At 44.4% G+C, this 19,525-nt stretch overlaps 1 protein-coding gene across 1 annotated transcript in view; it reads right to left on the minus strand.

Annotated features, from left to right (window-relative positions):
- The window catches only part of LOC140393195 (G protein-coupled receptor kinase 5-like), a 385,259-nt gene that overhangs the window by 33,556 nt on the left and 332,178 nt on the right, over positions 1–19,525 (minus strand). Inside the window, exons 10-11 of the mRNA XM_072479357.1 lie at positions 8,677–8,714; positions 3,686–3,775 (exon numbers count right to left, since the gene is read on the minus strand). Coding sequence (XP_072335458.1) covers positions 3,686–3,775; positions 8,677–8,714 — 128 coding nt within the window. The remainder of the gene's footprint in view (positions 1–3,685; positions 3,776–8,676; positions 8,715–19,525) is intronic.

Consider the following 19,525-nt stretch of genomic DNA (forward strand, 5'->3'; position numbering starts at 1 on the left):
TCACTTGGACGGGATGCAGGATCCTGACTCTTGGGGTAACTGGGGATCTGGAGGATGGAAGGACTGGTTGATAAATATGGCCATGTATCTAGTGGTAGCTATCGGCTGCATATTTGTGGGCCTGGCCATCCTTAAATGTGTGATGGGTAGAATGCGGGGTGCACTAGATCAGATCACCGCCCCAATCACCGAGAAAAAAAATTTAACTGTTAAAATCCATGAGGGTGAAGCAGATGAAGGGGGGCTAAGACAGGAATTGGAAATGCAGCGACGGATCTTTTTAGATGAGGAACCGTAGCTATAGATTGGATAGTTCGGTTATCATGGAATGATAAAAGGAGGGAATGACGAATGTGATATAAAATAGTTACTTTAGAGTTACTAGTTAATGTAATGTAGAAATAAGCCACTTTGATTCTTGCAGTTAGGGACAAAGGAATTTGAGACCGCATGGAAAAAGCAGGAAGAGGTGGGTCTATGAGAGTGATGCTGCATTGATAGGGGCCAGAGAAAGGGATTGGAAGTGAGCCAATCAGAATAGATCGAACAGGTCAGGAGGGACATAGGCTGACCTATGTCCGTCGAGTATGTGAAACTTGATACCATTTGAATTGATTTTGCAGCGATCCCTTTGTCTTTTAGTTCAGTCGTTTTCTGGGATGTAAGAAGCTGGATGTCTCTTACATTTCTGTAAGATGATTCAAGCTTGCAAGCTAAATAAATAACTTCTGTTTACGTGCGAATCCGTCTCAACTTTTATTGAGGCCAGACTGACAGAGAAAGAAATTTGGGAATCAACAGCAGGGGTGAACCAACCAACCCTCTCTGCAGAAAAGGCTAATGTGTGCCAACCAAATCTTTCTCCAGAAAAGGCAGAGGCTTGGAAATACACTACAAAATGAACGCAGAATTTGATCTGAAGCAATGGGGCCTCCCCAGGAAAAACTGTGACTAATACATTTCTAAACTACAGAGAAGATCATTAGAGGTTGCAAACCATGTACTTTGATCAACCAGGGTGCTGTGAGGAAAGGGGCCTAAAGAACCACCATTGAACACAAAGACTAATCCTTTGAACCTCATTATTTTCACCTCTTTCCCCCTCTGTGTTTGTCTGTCTTGTGTATGTATGGGGGTAGAGGATGGTTCATTTAAAGGGGTTAGCAGATTAGTTTGTTGTTATCACATTGTATTTACTTCAAATGTCATAATTATTCCTGATATAAATAAACAGTAATTGTGTTTCAACTTACAAACCTGGTGACTGTAATTATAGGGCAGCGTAGGGCCAAAGACTTTGGGCACTTTTAGTAAGATTTATTTGTTAATTCATTTGTGTTGTGACTCCGGGGCATGTGGTGCTGGAATTGACCGCACAGTTGCCCAGGGTGACGTAACATGTAAAATGTTGATTTAAAAATTTTTTTTAAACTGGAGCATAAATTAGGGTTAGGCTGAAGGTACACATTTCTCAGCTGCCAACATTCCCAATACTAGCAAGGAATTCCACTGGGAATGCCAGTGACAGGGTGAACTGCAGCTGTACCTTTCAGCACTTCCCTGGAGAATTATATTTGTTTCAATTAAAGGAAAATAATTCTCAAAATAATTTCACCATGAGTTTTGGCAGAAATATTAGCAATCCTACTAAGTTATACAAATACAGATTGATGTCCAAGAGATTTCACAAATCGCAAGAAGAAAACTTTCCTGTGGTACTGTAGTCGGGTGGTAAAGCATGTTTTAAAAGATGATTGTATTATTACTAAGACAGCATACATACAGATCTATTGCTGCAGCATTACTCTAATTATTACAGACTATAACTAAAGCAATTCAAGGGCAGCATGGTGGCGCAGTGGTTAGCCTTGTTGCCTCACGATGCCGAGGACTCGGGTCCGATCCCAGCCCTCGATCACTGTCCTTGTGGAGTTTGCACATTCTCCCCGTGTCTGCATGGGTCTCACCCCCACAATGCAAAAAGATGTGCAGAGTAGATGGATTGGCCACGCTAAATTGCCCCTTAATTGGGGAAAAAAATGAATTGCGTACTCTAAAAGCAATTCAGATGGAAGAAAGCTGAAATGTTTGAGACGGATTAATGATTTGCTTGTTTAGCAGTTCGTATACTTATATCGTGAAGCCAAATTCAATAAAAGGCACAGATAAGAGCTGTCAAAGTGTTCTTCTGTGGCTACACATACTGTTCACACAAGTGCATCAGATGGCTCACCATCCCAATGTATCATGCTGGGCCAACACAGATGCACTCCCTATAGTCAGCATGGTCATTCGCAGAATCAGGCCAATTGGACCAAAAACAGACTGAATAACCCAATTGCACGGCATCCATGTGGGAATATACTCCAACTGTTTATTTATAGGGAAATGGCATTTCAAACAAAAATACTTTTTCTTGTAACTTTTATAATCAAACAGAAGGCAGTGGAAAATTTCACATCAGTGCGCTCAAACACGTGGTTTGGTGATATTTACAATGCCCCAACGATTGTGACAGATTCTAATTAGAACTCCTGGAATAAAATAACCAGCAGGAAAATAATTTTTCAGCAATCCACGAAACCACCTGTCAGTAATGTCTGATGTAATATGTATATAAGCAGAAGTAAACAGCCATGAGGATAGTTAAATGGGCATATCAGGGAGATTAAAAAAAGATTTGGGGATGGCTATTGCTTGCCTTGAATTCGAGTCAGGAATCCATCTAGCTGAATCGATGAATTTTGTTTCATGTGTGAACGGAAGAAATAAGAATAGGCCATTTGACCCCTCAAGCCTGCTCTGCCATTCAGTACAATTATGGCAAATCTAATTGTAGCCTTCGACTCCGCTTTTCTGCCTCCCCAGCCCCCCCCCACACCACAATCATTCAATCCCTTATAGATCAAAAGATTATCTAACTCCACCTTGCATATATTTATGACCCTACCCCCCTCTGCTCCGTGGGTTAAAGAATTCCAAAGATCAACAAATTTCCCACAGACATTCATCTTGACATTTGTGTTAAATGGGTGACCCCTTATTTTGAAAATGTGCCCGCCTGGTTCTAGATTTCCCCCCATAAGAGGAAACATCCTCTCAGTTTCTACCCTATCAAGCTCCTCAGAATGTTCTAGATTTCAATAAGATCACCTGTCATTCCTCTAAACTCCAATAAGCATAGGCCCAACCTGCTCAATATTTCCTCATTAAACAACTTCTGAAGTACAGGAATTAGTTTAAAGAACCTTCACTGAACTGTCTCCAAGGAAGTATATTCTTTAATTCTGGAGACCAAAATTGATGTAGCTCTCTAGGTGCGATCTCACCAATGCCCTGTACAGTTATAGCAAGGGTCTCCTCATGTTATATTCAATCCCCCGCCCTTAAATCCAACATTCCATATTTCTAATAACTTGCTGCACCTGCATGTTAACTTTCTGTGATTCATGTACAAGAGCACCCAGATCCCTTGTACCACAGCATTCTGCAACCTCTCTCTTCTTGTATGTCTTCATTTGAAAATCTATACATCATGTAAACTGAAAATATATATATGATTTAGCAGTCTGCACCATCAAGTATCACAATTACGAGTTACGAGGTTTATAAATGGGAAATAAACAGCTAATTTCCAGGACAACATTGAAAGAAAATCTATATCAAATTTTAATCAAAGACTCACCCATATATCCTACCGTCCCCACTCTGCCACGAATCGTTTCTCCTTCAGGAATTTTCACAGCTAAACCCAGATCAGATATCCTAATGTGACCTGTATGACCGCAACACAATGGAATTGGTTAGTTAAATGCATCCTCTCATTTTACTGCAAACACCCTCCAATAGAACAAGAGGGCACTACTTGCACCCACTAAAATAAACTTTTGTGCAGAATATAGAAGGTCGAAGGTTCTCTTGCTCATGTATTTACTTTATTTGCCCCCTTGTTCCGCATTGGATTGGATTTGTTTATTGTCACGTGTACCGAGGTACAGTGAAAAGCATTTTTCTGCGAGCAGCTCAACAGATCATTAAGTACATGAGAAGAAAAGGGAATAAAAGAAAATACATAATAGGGCAACACAACATATACAATGTAACTACATAAGCACTGGCATCGGATGAAGCATACAGGGTGTAGTGTTAATGAGGTCAGTCCATAAGAGGGTCATTTAGGAGTCTGGTGACAGTGGGGAAGAAGCTGTTTTTGAGTCTGTTCGTGCGTGTTCTCAGACTTCTGTATCGCCTGCCCAATGGAAGAAGTTGGAAGAGTGAGTAAGCCGGGTGGGAGGGATCTTTGATTATGCTGCCCGCTTTCCCCAGGCAGCGAGAGGTGTAGATGGAGTCAATGGATGGGAGGCAAGTTCGTGTGATGGACTGGGTGGTATTCCCGACTCTCTGAAGTTTCTTGCCGTCCTGGACCGAGAAGTTGCCATACCAGGCTGTGATGCAGCCCGATAGGATGCTTTCTATGGTGCATCTGTAAAAGTTGGTAAGGGTTAATGTGGACATGACGAATTTCCTTAGTTTCCTGAGGAAGTATAGGCGCTGTTGTGCTTTCTTGGTGGTAGCGTCGACGTGGGTGGACCAGGACAGATCTTTGGAGATGTGCATCCCTAGGAATTTGAAACTGCTAACCATCTCCACCTCAGCCCCGTTGATGCTGACAGGGGTGTGTACAGTACTTTGCTTCCTGAAGTCAATTACCAGCTCTTTAGTTTTGCTGGCATTGAGGGAGAGATTGTTGTCGCTACACCACTCCACTAGGTTCTCTATTCCCCTCCTATATTCGGACTCGTCGTTATTCGAGATCCGGCCCACTATGGTCGTATCGTCAGCAAACTTGTAGATGGAGTTGGAACCAAGTTTTGCCACGCAGTCGTGTGTGGACAGGGAGTAGAGTAGGGGGCTAAGTACGCAGCCTTGCGGGGCCCCGGTGTTAAGGACTATTGTGGAGGTGGTGTTGTTGTTCATTCTTACTGATTGTGGTCTGTTGGTCAGAAAATCGAGGATCCAGTTGCAGAGTGGGGAGCCAAGTCCTAGGTTTTGGAGCTTTGATATGAGCTTGGCTGGGATTATGGTGTTGAAGGTGGAGTTGTAGTCAATAAATAGGAGTCTAATGTAGGAATCCTTGTTTTCGAGATGCTCTAGGGATGAGAGTAGGGCCAGGGAAATGGTGTCTGATGTGGGCCGGTTGCAGCGGTATGCGAATTGCAGTGGATCAAGGCGTTCTGGGAGTATGGAGGTGATGCGCTTCATGATCAACCTCTTGAAGCACTTCATTACGACAGAAGTCAGGGCCACTGGTCGGTAGTCATTGAGGCACGTTGCCTGGTTCTTCTTTGGTACCGGCATGATGGTGGTCTTCTTGAAGCAGGTGGGGACCTCGGAGTGGAGTAGGGACAGGTTAAAGATGTCTGCGAATACCTCTGCCAGCTGGTCCACGCAGGCTCTGAGTGCACGACCAGGGATCCCGCCTGGGCTCGTCGCCTTCCGAGGGTTCACTTTCAGGAAGGCCAATCTGACTTCGGAAGCTGTGATGGTGGGTGTGGGTGAATTATGGGCTGCTGGGGCACTCGACAGCGGATTGTTGGTTACTTGCTCGAACCGAGCATAGAATGCATTGAGTTCATTGGGGAGGGGTGCGCTGCTGCCAGAGATACTGCTCGGCTTCGCTTTGTAGCCCGTTATGTTGTTTAGTCCTTGCCACAAGCGCCGAGAGTCTGTCTGTGACTCTAGCTTGGTTTGATATTCTCTCTTGGCATCTCGGATGACTTTGCGGAGGTCGTACCTGGATTTCTTGTATAGGTCAGGGTCGTCTGCCTTGAACGCCTCAGATCTGTCCTTCAGTAGGGAGTCAATCTCGCGATTGAGCCATGGTTTCCGGTATGGGAACGCACGTACTGCTTTCTTTGGCACGCAGTCGTCCACACATTTGCTGATGAAGTCTGTGACGGTGGTGGCATACTCATTTTAGTTGGTCGCTGAGTTCTTAAATATGGACCAGTCCACTGTCTCTAAGCAGTCACGTAAGAGCTCTTCTGTCTCCTCGGACCAGCACTGCACAACCTTCTTAGCTGGATTCTCCCGCTTGAGTTTCTGCTTGTATGCCGGGAGAAGGAACACCGTCTTATGATCTGATTTCCCAAAGTGCGGTCGAGGGATGGAACAGTAGGCGCCCTTGATTTTTAAGTAGCAGTGGTCAAGAGTGTTGTCGCCCCTGGTGGGACTGGAGATGTGCTGGTGGAATTTTGGCAGTACACTCTTGAGGTTGGCCTTGTTGAAGTCTCCGGCCACGATGAACAAGGCCTCCGGGTGTTTCGTAGTTGTTTATTACTGTGTATAGTTCGTCCAGCGCCTTCCTCACTTCTGCCTGGGGTGGGATGTAGACCGCTGTGATAATGGCTGAAGTGAACTCACGTGGAAGATAATATGGGCGGCACTTCACGGTCAGGTATTCCAGGTCTGGGGAGCAGTAGGTCGCCAGAGTCGCCACATCCAAGCACCAGGAGGAGTTGATGAGGAGGCAAACCCCTCCACCCTTCGCTTTGCCTGACGATGCCGTGCGGTCCGCCCGGTGAATTGAGAAGCCTTCAGGTTGTATGGCACAGTCCGGTGAGGTGGGGGTGAGCCATGTCTCTGTGAAACAGAGCACACAGCAGTCTCTTACTTCCCTCTGAGAGGTAATTCTGGCGTTAAGTTCATCCAGCTTGTTTTCGATCGCTTGGCCGTAACCAATCACTGTTTTGTCGATGTACCATTTGTCAATGTTCTCTGTTGATTATTCTTGTGTCTACTATGTACGTACTGCGTACGTTTCTCGGCCGCAGAAAAATACTTTTCACTGTACTTCGGTACATGTGACAATAAATCAATCAATCAATCAATTACTATGGCAGTAATGACCAGATTTTGCCTTCTAAGCTACTTCACCTTTCTTTGGGCTCTTCATTTTGCACTACCAAACATAAGAACTAGCCGTGTGCAATTAGATTTGACCCTGTTGTTATATTCAAAAAAATAAATAATTTCTGGTGCCCGCCGAGGCTATATTTGAGATGAAAGGAATTACACAAAAGGTTGATCTGTTAAAAAAACAAAGTTATTCTCCGATCAGCAATAGTTTTTGAATGCGATGTCCATTCCATGACATGACTAATTTAACGTGCCATCTCCCGATCTCCAGTGGCTGAAAAACTGGGCCACTATTACTCCAACCTCCAAAGTTGATAAGGGGACAAAAAAAAGAGTTTTAAAAAGTTGAGATAGATCAAGGCTGGGATTCTCCGACCCGGGATTGTTCAGCCACCGGCGGGAACGGATAATTTGGCGCTGAGCCAAAACTCCATTCCACGCAGCCAGACTGGAGAATCCCGGCGGCGTATACGGAGGAATAATTCCGGTCTGCGTATTTTTGTTATAGTTACTATTACAATTATCGATAGTCCTGACATTTAATAGCTTTGTTACTGTGATATTAAGATTTGTTTCAGCAACAGCAAGACAGCTAAATAACGAGCACTGGATAGTCTACCCATCTACCGATAATCAAATAATATTTTATTATCAAATATATATATACAGTTATTCACAAATCAGAAGTTATGCATATTCCAACATAAAACAACTGAAACAGTAATACATTTGATCTTCCAATGTTTCGATGGCAAAAAGTGAATTTGGTTTTCATAGATTAATCAGTTTGCTTTAGATATTCATCTGCAAATGGGAATTGTTCCAGCAATCATATTTTCACTAGTATGAGTTTTATAATGTGTACTTGAATTCCTTCTTAATGTGTTACTCTTGTGCCTTTCTTTTGGTCAGAATTTCCCTCTTCTTCTTCTTCACTTGGCAGATAAAATTATACTACAGACCCAGCAGTATGCCAGAGAGTAGAAAAACTCAAGCCAGGGGGAGTCTCTCGCAGCTCTTTTCAATAACACATATCTACTTCGATTAGCAAAAGTGATTCATGAAACTTCCTAATGTGGCATTCTGCAATAGCACAGATCCTGTAAAGCTAGAGCTTTATATATCTGCAAATTTCTGTACATAAAATGCATGTAATATGAATGTTATTTAATAATAAATACTAGACAACTAACAAGATATATTGTACACATGTTGCCATACATGGGTGGCACAGTGGTTAGCACTGTTGTCTCACAGTGCCAGGGACCCGGGTTCATTTCTGTGCCTGTGTGTGGAGTTTGCACATTCTCTCCTCGTCTCCGTGGGTTTTCTCCGGGTGCTCCGGTTTCCTCCCACAGCCCAAAGATGTTTAGGTTATGTGGATTGACTGTGCTAAATTGCCCCTAAAATCCAAAAATGTGCAGATTAGGTGGGGTTACAGGGATGGAGCGGGGGAGTGGGCTTGGCTAGGGTGCTCTTCCAGAGGGTCGGTGCAGGCTCGATGGGCTGAATGGCCTCCTTCTGCACTGTACGTATTCTATTCCATGGATATATTCATAATTAAAATGTAATAAACTGGTGTCTGGGCCAAATATTTTCTACGTTTTTGGATTATATATTTTCATTACAACACAACTGAAAATTGAGTTAAGGTGTAATGAAGAAATTCTGTTGCCAGAAAAACAGTAAACCTGACCCTGAATCAAAGTAAACTGAATTACACAATAATTGCCACATTTACAGAACTGGATTACTTACCATAGTCATCCAACAATATGTTTTCAGGTTTCAAATCTCTGATAAAATATAAAATGAAACAAATATAAAAAGTTTACACATGTGGTTATGTTATGCCAAAAAATATTAATACCTTACATTTCAGCGAAAAAAGGAACTGTTTTTCTGAATTACAAAGTATTTATTGCACAGAAAATACAGCACAGGCCATTCGGCGCTACAGATCCATGCCAGAGTCAATGTTCCACAGGAGCCTCCTCCCACCCTTCTTCATCTCATGCCATTGGCAAATCCTTTTATTCCTTTCTCCCTCATGTGTTTACCTAGTTTCTCCTTAACGGCACCAAATATTAGTCCTAATTAGTACTGGTTCCAGTCGATCAAAACAGTTTTTCCTTCCTCCTTCAGTCACTGATGGTTAATATTTAGCGCATGTTTCTGTCGATGGTGTTTTTACTCAGAACAGATGTAAAATCAGATGATCAGTGTCTAATTGCCCTTTTAGGTAACACCATAATACAACCCAATGCAGGCCTTAAGGTTTAACTTAGCATCTATGCTTCTGAAAACACATGCAGTATTCATGTAAAGTAGGACAGATTTTAGCCCAGCATCTGTCAGGATGATACGTGAGTGAATGAGTACCCCTTTGTGGCTAACACTGCCCAAATGAAGCGCTAAAACACGCATATAAAACTGCCTCTATTTCCTGTTGGTGTGGGAGTCAGTGAGACTTTTTAAAAAATCACCATCTCAGTCATTCAAATTTACATGGTGGAATCCACTGAAAGTTTAAAAAACCTCGATAAGGTGCAGGTTTGCTCAAATAATTATGATTCCCTCCTAATTGTGTATTTTTTTCAAAATGGATATGGCATTTGTGGTTGTTCTTAAATAATTGTCATAGTGGTTAATCTCCTACAACATAATAATAAAAATTAGGTAGCACTTAGGAAGCTTGTTAAAACTTAACAAAGCTATCAAAACTATAGGTCTGGGACGGGATTCTCCGATTTTGAGAATATGGCCGGAGCAGGTGTCTAGTCTTATGACCAAAAAGTCAGCGCCGTCCCCGCACCGATGTTCCGCCCAGTGGGGGGCTAGCAGACACGCCACATAAAGCCCCTGTCTCTACCTGCAGATACGGACGGCGAATTGCCGGGTCCGTGGCCGCGCAAGCGCGCAGCGGCAAACTACGGCGGCCGCGCTGTACATCATGGCGCCGGCCGCACGTGGACCCGGCCTGCCAGATAGTGCCCCCCTGTAACTCCCTTGCTGCTCCAGGACCACCCCCCACCAGTCCCACCAGCCCCCACCGAAGCCCCCCAGGCCAGCGGAATGGCATCACCTCTCTCCCCCCCCCCCCCAAATGTGGTGGCGCTGGACACAGTCCGCAGCCGCCACGCGATGTTGACGAAACTTCAGAGCACATACGCCCCACGCTGTCGGAAAGTCAGCCCATCAGGAGCGGAGCATCGAGGAGGGCCTTCAGGTGACGTCCTGAGGTCGTCCCAATGGTGTGCGGCATACTCACCGATGATGCCGTTTTGGAGGGGGCGGAGCATCTGAAAAACGGCACTGCCCCCGATTTCGATGTCAAAACGGATTCTCCGGCCAATCGCCGAATGCGATTTCGCCGTCGGCAATCGGAGAATCTAGCCCTTAGTATCTTACAGGTAAATATCAATTTTTAGTGCTTTAGATGAAAATTCAATGTTAAAATGCAGAAGTACTTTGACTGACAAGTTAACGATTAATTATCTTTGTCATCTAAATGTGTGCCCGTCGCGATTTGGAATTGAGAAGAAATGCAAGGCACATCAAAGCATATTTTAATTGTTGGCTCATTAGGTATAAACACAATCTTGCAAGCAGATACCAAGACCAGCACTGAATATAAAACCATCCAGAGACTATCAACCAAGTCTTCCTGGACTAATAACATATCAGAGGTACAAGCCAATATCGATGCACAAATTGCCAGTACAATTCAGGAAGTGAAAAGATGCAACAGGAGTTGCAATTTCGCAGAATTTGATGGTTGAGTTACCACTGGTCAACCGTTTGCTGTCACAAATGGCATCACAACCAGTAGCCTCCCTGTTACTTTACTAGAACTTGCACATTAATGCTGTGATGAATGTAGACATTTCAGATGTATTGTATTATAGGTATTTGGTGCAGTAAGGGTTAAAATGCCTGGGTTAGAGTCTGTTTAACTGGTACAGTCACATTTTAAAATGAATCCTAGTTTGTAGGCAAGTATATTTTGGGAGCTGGGGTGCAATTAAAGTATCGTAAAAAGGCTGGGCTAATGGAATTTTGCTTTGACTAAGGGAGTTAACTCCCTCTGGAGTTAATTAGATTCTAACTTCGTAAGATGATGTCATTGCTGGGTGGAGCTAAGGTATCAGGCATTTTGTTGGAAAAACAGGTCAGTGCAGTTCTGGATGACGCTGTGACTATAAGTCAGGTTTTGCTCTCTACAGTTAAGTTAAAAAGAGATTAACAGTCTTTAAAGCAGTACAGACCTGTCTGAGAACAAGGGGGAGCTGAAACAGCTTCTGAAGACATGCAGCCAGAGTTTCTGCATGGGTCTGACAGGAGTCAGATCTTGTATTTAAAGCCGTGTCAAAAGTTCTCTCACTCTCATAGAACATCTCTGTAAAGCAAGTATTCCTATGTCCCATTGGTAGTTACTGTGGATTGAGAGCTGAGATGTGTTTTTTTCACATTGTTTAATTGGAACAAAAATAGCAATTAAAGGTATTCACTGTATTGAGTAGTATTGTTTAAGGAGTAACTAGAAGTTATTTTCTGATGCAATGTCAAAGATTTGAATACTGTGTTAGTAATAAAGTTTGTTTTAATATACCATATCCCCATTTCTTCGTATAATCTCTCCTGGAGTGAGGTATCCTTTCCTCAGAGTCTTACAAACTCTTAGCCACAGCAAGGGTCTGGTCTGAGATCGTAATAATGCTCAATAAACTCCCAGCAGAAAGATAGGGCTCGTAATTAATAGCGCATGGCCCCTTTTTAATGAAGTGATAATTGTTAACGCAATGCTAATCACTCACTCTGGCCCAGAAATGGAACAATTCAACAGTTGAGTCTCAATCATGTAATGTTCTTAGAGAGTTATAAAATGTAATATTTTATTAATTTTGTCTTTTTTTTCTTGCTCTCTTCAATGCAATCCTCTTTTTCCCTCTTTATCTATATGATTTGACTAATTCATCCTCCTTCTATGTTACTTCTGTAAGGAAAACAAAAGTTTGTATTGGTAAATATTAGAAATGAGATATAGGTTTAAGTGGGGTTAAGTGGGCCTGGAAGAGTAAAAGCTATAGTTAGATTCATGTTGGACAAAGGTATTTGTATGTGGGAGGGTTGGCTAAGATCTAACTGTGTTTCTATTGTGCTTAGAGAGGGCTATGGCTAGAAGAATAAATAAAAAGCATCAGCATGTGGGTGGGTTGCTTTGCAACTAGTGCCTTAAGGTAGAGAGGCTTTTAAGTTTTAGTTTAGCTACTTTGATTGCAGTTGGAGATAGATAATGAGAGAGAGAAGGCAGCTCTCATAGCTCTGCTAGAAGCTGGTGGTTTAGAAGGAAGAACATCTCTCTCAGCTTTTCTGGAAGAAAAGCCATACCATAGAGTAATTGTTAAGAAAGCAAGTGCAGAGATCTGAAGAGCAGAGCAGCTAGTTAGGAAACTAGAGAAATGAAGAGAAGTTTCCAAGATGTCCGAGGTTAAATGTACGAGGACAGATCAAAGTTCAGTAAAGATAGATCGAGCTGAGGAGACGACTGTGACTCCAGAAAGATATCTGGGGCTCGATTCTCCGCTGGCTGCCACCGGTAGCTGAGTTCCTGATGCAGCGGCAATAGAGCGTTGTCAGAAAAACAGGATTCTGCAGTCCCCTGCAGGTAAATCAACATCTGACATATGGGAGGCTTTCAAATGTCAGTTGAAAGGAATTCAGGACCGGCATGTTCCTGTGCGGAAGAAGGATAAATACGGAAAATTTCGGGAACCTTGGATATCGAGATATATTGTAGGCCTCATCAAAAAGAAAAAGGAGGCATTTGTCAGGGCTAAAAGGCTAGGAACAGATAAAGCCTGTGTGGAATATAAGGAAAGTAGGAAGGAACTTAAGCAAGGAGTCAGGAGGGCTAAAAGGGGTCACAAAAAGTCATTTGCAAATCGGCTTAAGGAAAACCCCAAGGCATTTTACACGTACATAAAAAGCAAGAGGGTAGCCAGGGAAAGGGTGGGCCCACTGAAGGACAGACGAGGGAATCTATAGAACATAGAACAATACAGCGCAGTACAGGCCCTTCGGCCCACGATGTTGCACCGAAACAAAAGCCATCTAACCTACACTATGCCATTATCATCCATATGTTTATCCAATAAACTTTTAAATGCCCTCAATGTTGGCGAGTTCACTACTGTAGCAGGTATAGAACATTCTATACCTATGTGTGGAGCCAGAGGAAATGGGCGATGTACTAAATGAATACTTTGCATCAGTATTCACCAAAGAGAAGGAATTATCATAGAATTTACAGTGCAGAAGGAGGCCATTCGGCCCATCGAATCTGCTCCGGCTCTTGGAAAGAGCACCCTAGGTCAACACCTCCACCCTATCCCCACAACCCAGTAACTCCACGCAACACTAAGGGCAATTTTGGACACTAATGGCAATTTATCATGGCCAATACACCTAACCTGCACATCTTTGGACTGTGGGAGGAAACCGGAGCACCCGGAGGAAACCCACGCACACACGGGGAGGATGTGCAGACTCCGCACAGACAGTGGCCCAAGTCAGAATCGAACCTGGGACCCTGGAGCTGTGAACCAATTGTGCTATCCACAATGCTACCGTGCTGCCCAAATTGGTGGATGTTGAGTCTGGAGAAGGGTTGTAGATTGCCTGGGTCACGTTGAGATCCAAAAAGACGAGGTGTTGGGCATCTTGAAAAATATTAAGGTACATAAGTACCCAGGGCCTGATGGGATCTACCCCAGAATACTGAAGGAGGCGAGAGAGGAAATTGCTGAGGCCTTTACAGAAATCTTTGGATCCTCACTGTCTTCAGGCGATGTCCTGGAGGACTGGAGAATAGCCAATGTTGTTCCTTTGTTTAAAAAGGGTAGGAAGGATAATCCAGGGAACTACAGGCCGGTGAGCCTTACGTCAGTGGTCAGGAAATTACTGGAGAGAATTCTTCGAGACAGGATCTACTCCCATTTGGAAGCAAATGGATGTATTAGCGAGAGGCAGCATGGTTTTGTGAAGGGGAGGTCGTGTCTCACTAATTTAATAAGAGTTTTTCGAGGAGGTCACAAAGATGATTGATGCAGGTAGGGCAGTGGATGTTGTCTATATGGATTTCAGTAAGGCCTTTGACAAGGTCCCTCATGGCAGACTGATACAAAAGGTGAAGTCACATGGGATCAGGGGTGAGCTGGCAAGATGGATACAGAACTGGCTAGGTCATAGAAGGGAGAGAGTAGCAATGGAAGGGTGCTTTTCTAATTGGAGGGCTGTGACTAGTGGTGTTCCGCAGGGATCAGTGCTGGAACCTTTGCTGTTCGTAGTATATATAAATGATTCGGAGGAAAATGTAACTGGTCTGATTAGTAAGTTTGCAGACGACACAAAGGTTGGTGGAATTGCGAATAGCGATGAGGACTGTCAGAGGATACAGCAGGATTTAGATCATTTGGAGACTTGGGCGGAGAGATGGCAGATGGAGTTTAATCCGGACAAATGTGAGGTAATGCATTTTGGAAGGTCTAATGCAGGTAGGGAATATACAGTGAATGAAATGAAATGAAAATGAAAATCACTTATTGTCACAAGTAAGCTTCAAATGTAGTTACTGTGAAAAGCCCCTAGTTGCCACATTCCGGCGCCTGTTCGGGGAGGCTGGTACGGGATTTGAACCGTGCTGCGGGCCTGCCTTGGTCTGCTTTAAAAGCCAGCTCTTTAGCCCTGTGGTAGAACCCTCGAGAGTATTGACAGTCAGAGAGATCTAGGTGTACAGGTCCACAGGCCATTGAAAGGAGCAACACAGGTGGAGAAGGTAGTCAAGAAGGCATACGGCATGCTTGCCTTCATTGGCCGGGGCATTGAGTATAAAAATTGGCAAGTCATGTTGCAGCTGTATAGAACCTTAATAAGGCTACACTTGGAGTATAGTGTTCAATTCTGGTCGCCACACTACCAGAAGAATGTGGAGGCTTTAGAGAGGGTGCAGAAGAGATTTACCAGGATGTTGCCTGGTATGGAGGGCATTAGCTATGTGGAGAGGTTGAATAAACTCGGTTTGTTCTCAGTGGATCAATGGAGGTTGAGGGGCGACCTGATAGTGGTCTACAAAATTATGAGGGGCATAGACAGAGTGGATAGTCAGAGACTTTTTCCCAGGGTAGAGGGGTCAATTACTAGGGGACATAGGGTTAAGGTGCGAGGGGCAAGGTTTAGAGGAGATGTATGAGGCAAGTCTTTTACACAAAGGTAGTGGGTGCCTGGAACTCGCTGCCGGAGGAGGTGATGGAAGCAGGGACGATAGTGACGTTTAAGGGGCATCTTGACAAATACATGAATAGGATGTGAATAGAGGGATACGGACCCTGGAAGTGCAAGAGATTTTAGTTTAGACGGGCAGCATGGTCGGCACAGGCTTGGAGGGCAGAAGGGCCTGTTCCTGTGCTGTACTTTTCTTTGTTCTTTGTGGCGGTTTTGAGGATCATGCCCCGTGCCAGCGGGAGGATGCAAATGGGTCAAAATTACCCATTTGCACCCTAATAATTGGCTGGGTACCGGATTCTCCAAGGCAGCGTGATTCTCCAGTCCTCTGCATCAGGATTCAAATGGGCAAGAATTGGTGCAGGTATTTCCCAGCATGGCTCTGGCGCAGTAGCCAAGGGGGTAACTCTTTAAGGGAGTTGCCCCAAAGTTCATCAGACTTGTCCCCAAAGTCCATCAGAGTTGTCCCCAAAGTCCATCGGAGTTGTCCCCAAAGTCTATCGGAGTTGTCCCCTCCTCCCATCTGCAGATCCTGCCCACTCCATCCCCAGCAGACACCCCACCAGACTCTCACCATAAGAGACCCCCACCAGAAACCCAACTGTTACAGAGACCCCCACACCTTTAACCCCCCATTACAGAGACCCCACCAGAACCTCCTCTTATAGAGACCCCCATCAGAAACCCACCCATTAGAGCATCCCAACAGAAGCTTCCCATTACAGAGCCCCCCCCCCCCCACAAGAGATCCCCCATTACAGATACCTCTACCAGAGACGCTCCTTATAAGCATTGCAGTTAGTTTCACAGCAGGGTATTTGTGGTCCATTCAAGCATGAAGGGAAATCAAATTAAACAATCCAGACAGTTGGCTGTGTGCAATCACAGCCTAGTAAAACAAATTTCCCCTTGATGGGAATGAAAGCCTTGCAGATCAAAGGTCCGAGGGTGTTTAAACCTAGTTTAAACCCAGTTCATGTGGCTTTTCATTTTCATTTTGCTTTCTAGAAATTTACAGGTGTTGTTTTCTCTGCCTAATCCAGCATGTGTCGGACAAAGGTGAGTTTTAAAGCAGCAATTTTTTTCCTCATCGCTGTCTGGATTGCCTCTGGCTTCCAGGTAGAGGTCTCTGTAATGGGGTACCTCTGGTGGGGGTGTCTCTGGTGGGGGTCTCTGTAATGGAGCGGGGGTTTCTGGTGGGAGTTTCGCTTATGGGGGGTTGCTGGTTGTGGTGTCTGTAATGGGATCTCTAATGGGGTTTCTGTTATGTGGGGATCTCTCTTTTGGGCTGGTCTTTGGTGGGAGTCAGGTCACCCTCGTACTGTGGGCGGGAGGGTGGTACAGAAATCCCAGTGTAGGGGGAGGGGTGGATTTGCATTGCAGGGGTGCTCAGCAGCTGGACCTCGCTATCGGGCTGCCTGCTCTCAAAACGTGGGCCCCACCATGCATAAATGTGCGAGGGCCCCACCATGCATAAATTTGCATGGCAAGAGATAGTGAATCGTCCCTGGATTCCTGATCCTAGCCCGAGAGCAAATCAGAGCTGATCATCTCCGGTGGGAGAACATAGTCTCCCAAAGAGAATCCAGCACCTGAAGTGATTTTCAGGGATATGAGATTTTACTAGAGCCCTTGTGGATCGTTGAAATAACTATGGAAATTGGTGGCTGGATCTCAGAGTTTGTTAAACGTAATTAAGACAAAGGTGGTGTCAAATCCAGGACTGGTTTCAATGTTAAAAATGGGAGAGAAAGCTTTGTTTGAAAGTGTCATTTGGAAAACCTGGTGTAGATTTTGGAATGCAAACCGCCAAAGGATAGCATTATTAAGACAGAAGATTTTCAAATATGTTTTGGGGGGGATTTGGGGGCATTCTGAGGAGAAATCCACAGACACTAATTTGGGTTCAGAATGTAGTGCGTATTTGACCACAGTCATCTTGTGTGCTTAAAAGGGACTTTGTGTTAATGAGACCATTGTAGTTTAAGATGTACTTTGTAATCCATGTTAATCCTAAAACCTGTGAGTAATTGTTAAGCTAAGGAGGGGGCATAAATGAATATTGTATCATTATCCAATTTTTCATGTTGAATAAATGTTTTTTTCCTTGTTAAAACTAATTAGTGGTCCTGTTATTCCCTTCGTCCATATTTTATTTAAAAAAAAATAAAAGTTATATTCTTTTGGACCAGGGTTCCATTCTGGGATCAACCCATCCAGTTATATCAATAGAGATTGTATCGATTTAAGTAGCGGTTTTGATTATGTCAGAATTCAGTTATGATCTATAGGCAGAGCCTGTGTCTGATCACCCAGTGGGACAGGACATTGCCTTCAGAATTCAATGAATGCTTCCCCCCTTTTTATGCACAGGTCTGTCTTTTCATGAGCTGATTCATTAGTTCCACATCATACCACAACAAATGGTTATCGGTTTGATATGTTATTCTTTCATGTCTGTCAAGACAGTCAGTTTTTCTATGTTCCCACCTGATTTTGTTTTAATGTCAAGTAGCACTGCAGAGTCCACAATTATTACTCAAAAGGCACAACAGGTCAAGGTTTCATGTTGCATGACACGGAATGAATGAGCACGGAAAGTTTCTATTGGAGATTGTCCATATGTTGCTAACACATACCATTATGATAAAGGAGTTCATTCATGCACAACTGTTGGAAATTACTTCAAAGCTACATATCGAATGGGACGGTGCTCATGTAGTCAGTATTTCAGTGATCAGTTTAAAATAATGATGAAATAAATCTTTCCATCCTCGGTAAAGTATTGTTTTCACTTTTGTTATAAGCTTTCTGCCCTCCAAAGCAAAGCTGGACTGGGGAGAGAGGCATTGTGAACTCAAGGAAAGTCAGTGACGACATATCACCCCCACAGCGGATTGTACAAAGTAAATTACCAGTCTTTATTTGCAAGTGTGACTTGATTGCTTGATACATTGCGGATGAGCTTTGATGAAGGAAAGCTCTGAATAAATAATCTGTGATACAAAATTAACAAAAGACCGACAGCAATTTAATCAATGGCCTTATGAAAAAAAGTAACGTAAATAGCCATCGTTCACTATGCCAGATCAAAGGTTCTACCATCTCTCTAATTACAGTAGAAAGATAAGGGCCTGAATGCCACACTCCTCCGTCAGTGGGGGTTCGCAGGAGGGGATGTGTGGGGAGGGAACGTGAAATCCTAGCAACAGGAATTCAAATTGGGGCCAGGCACTTAAAACATACTGCCACACTGGAACATGTTCTCTGGTTACCAGTCTCAGACCAGGAACTGCATTGTAAATTTATCCTAATTTTAATAAAACCAGCTGTAAAACCACATTGTCTGTTAATCTGTAGACAATGTGGATGCGGTTTTCTGGTCCAGTCCTGCTGGAATTGGGACAGAATGCAGCCTGTCCTGGGATTCCCGATGGCTGCTATGTTCTCGCGAGATCTAATGAGATCCAAAATAGGCTTGGCCCAAACTCGCATGGTTAAAAGAGTTTAATAGCTCACTTAGCTATGCTGTCACCGGATCTAACCGGCACCCGGCAACTATCAACCTCACCGAGGAGACCCCAGCTGGCTGCTGTTTAGCACTGGTCCCCACAAACAGGGACCACGTGGAATAGCACTTGGGATGGTTCCCCAGGTGATCGGAAGCTCCCGGGTGGTCGGCCTTTGGCCAGGCTCGCACCCTGGCATTAACGGTGCCACCTGGGCACCGCTGGCTTGGCAGTGCCAATGGGTATCCTGGCAGTGCCACCCATGTGCCAGTCAGGCTGACAGGGGGGCTCGAGGACCACCCAACAGGTGAGTTGGGACATTGGGGAAGGGGGGTCCACATGGGAGGATCGAGAGATTTGGGCGCCGATCATTTCCCACACTGAGGAGCTCCAGCGAGTGGAGCTCCTTATTGCAGGAAATCGTGCTGAAGTGCGGCCTCGGGGGTTGTTCCCTGTTGGGGACTGGAAATGAAACAGAGTACCTTTCAATAGCTGGGTCGTTCCCTGCGCTTGAACGGACAGTTTTTTTAAGTTGAATCACGTCCAATATATCTCAAAAAGTAATGGAAGGATTTCAATGAAACTTGGGATGTAGATGGGAGGAATCCCAACTAAAACCTTGGGTGCAATCAACGGGCCTCGTTGCCCCCGACTTGGTGACGTAGAGGTCTCCACGGGATCGGACCCCCAGGTGCTTACCCTCTTGGCAGGGTGACACCCTGGCACTGCTGGTATCACCCAGGCACTCTGGCACTGCCAGCCTTGCACCGTCACCTGGGTGCCAGCTTAACACTGCCAAGCAGCCCAGGTGGCAT

Source organism: Scyliorhinus torazame, chromosome 16 (assembly GCF_047496885.1).
Source record: "Scyliorhinus torazame isolate Kashiwa2021f chromosome 16, sScyTor2.1, whole genome shotgun sequence".
Taxonomy (NCBI): Eukaryota; Metazoa; Chordata; class Chondrichthyes; order Carcharhiniformes; family Scyliorhinidae; genus Scyliorhinus; species Scyliorhinus torazame.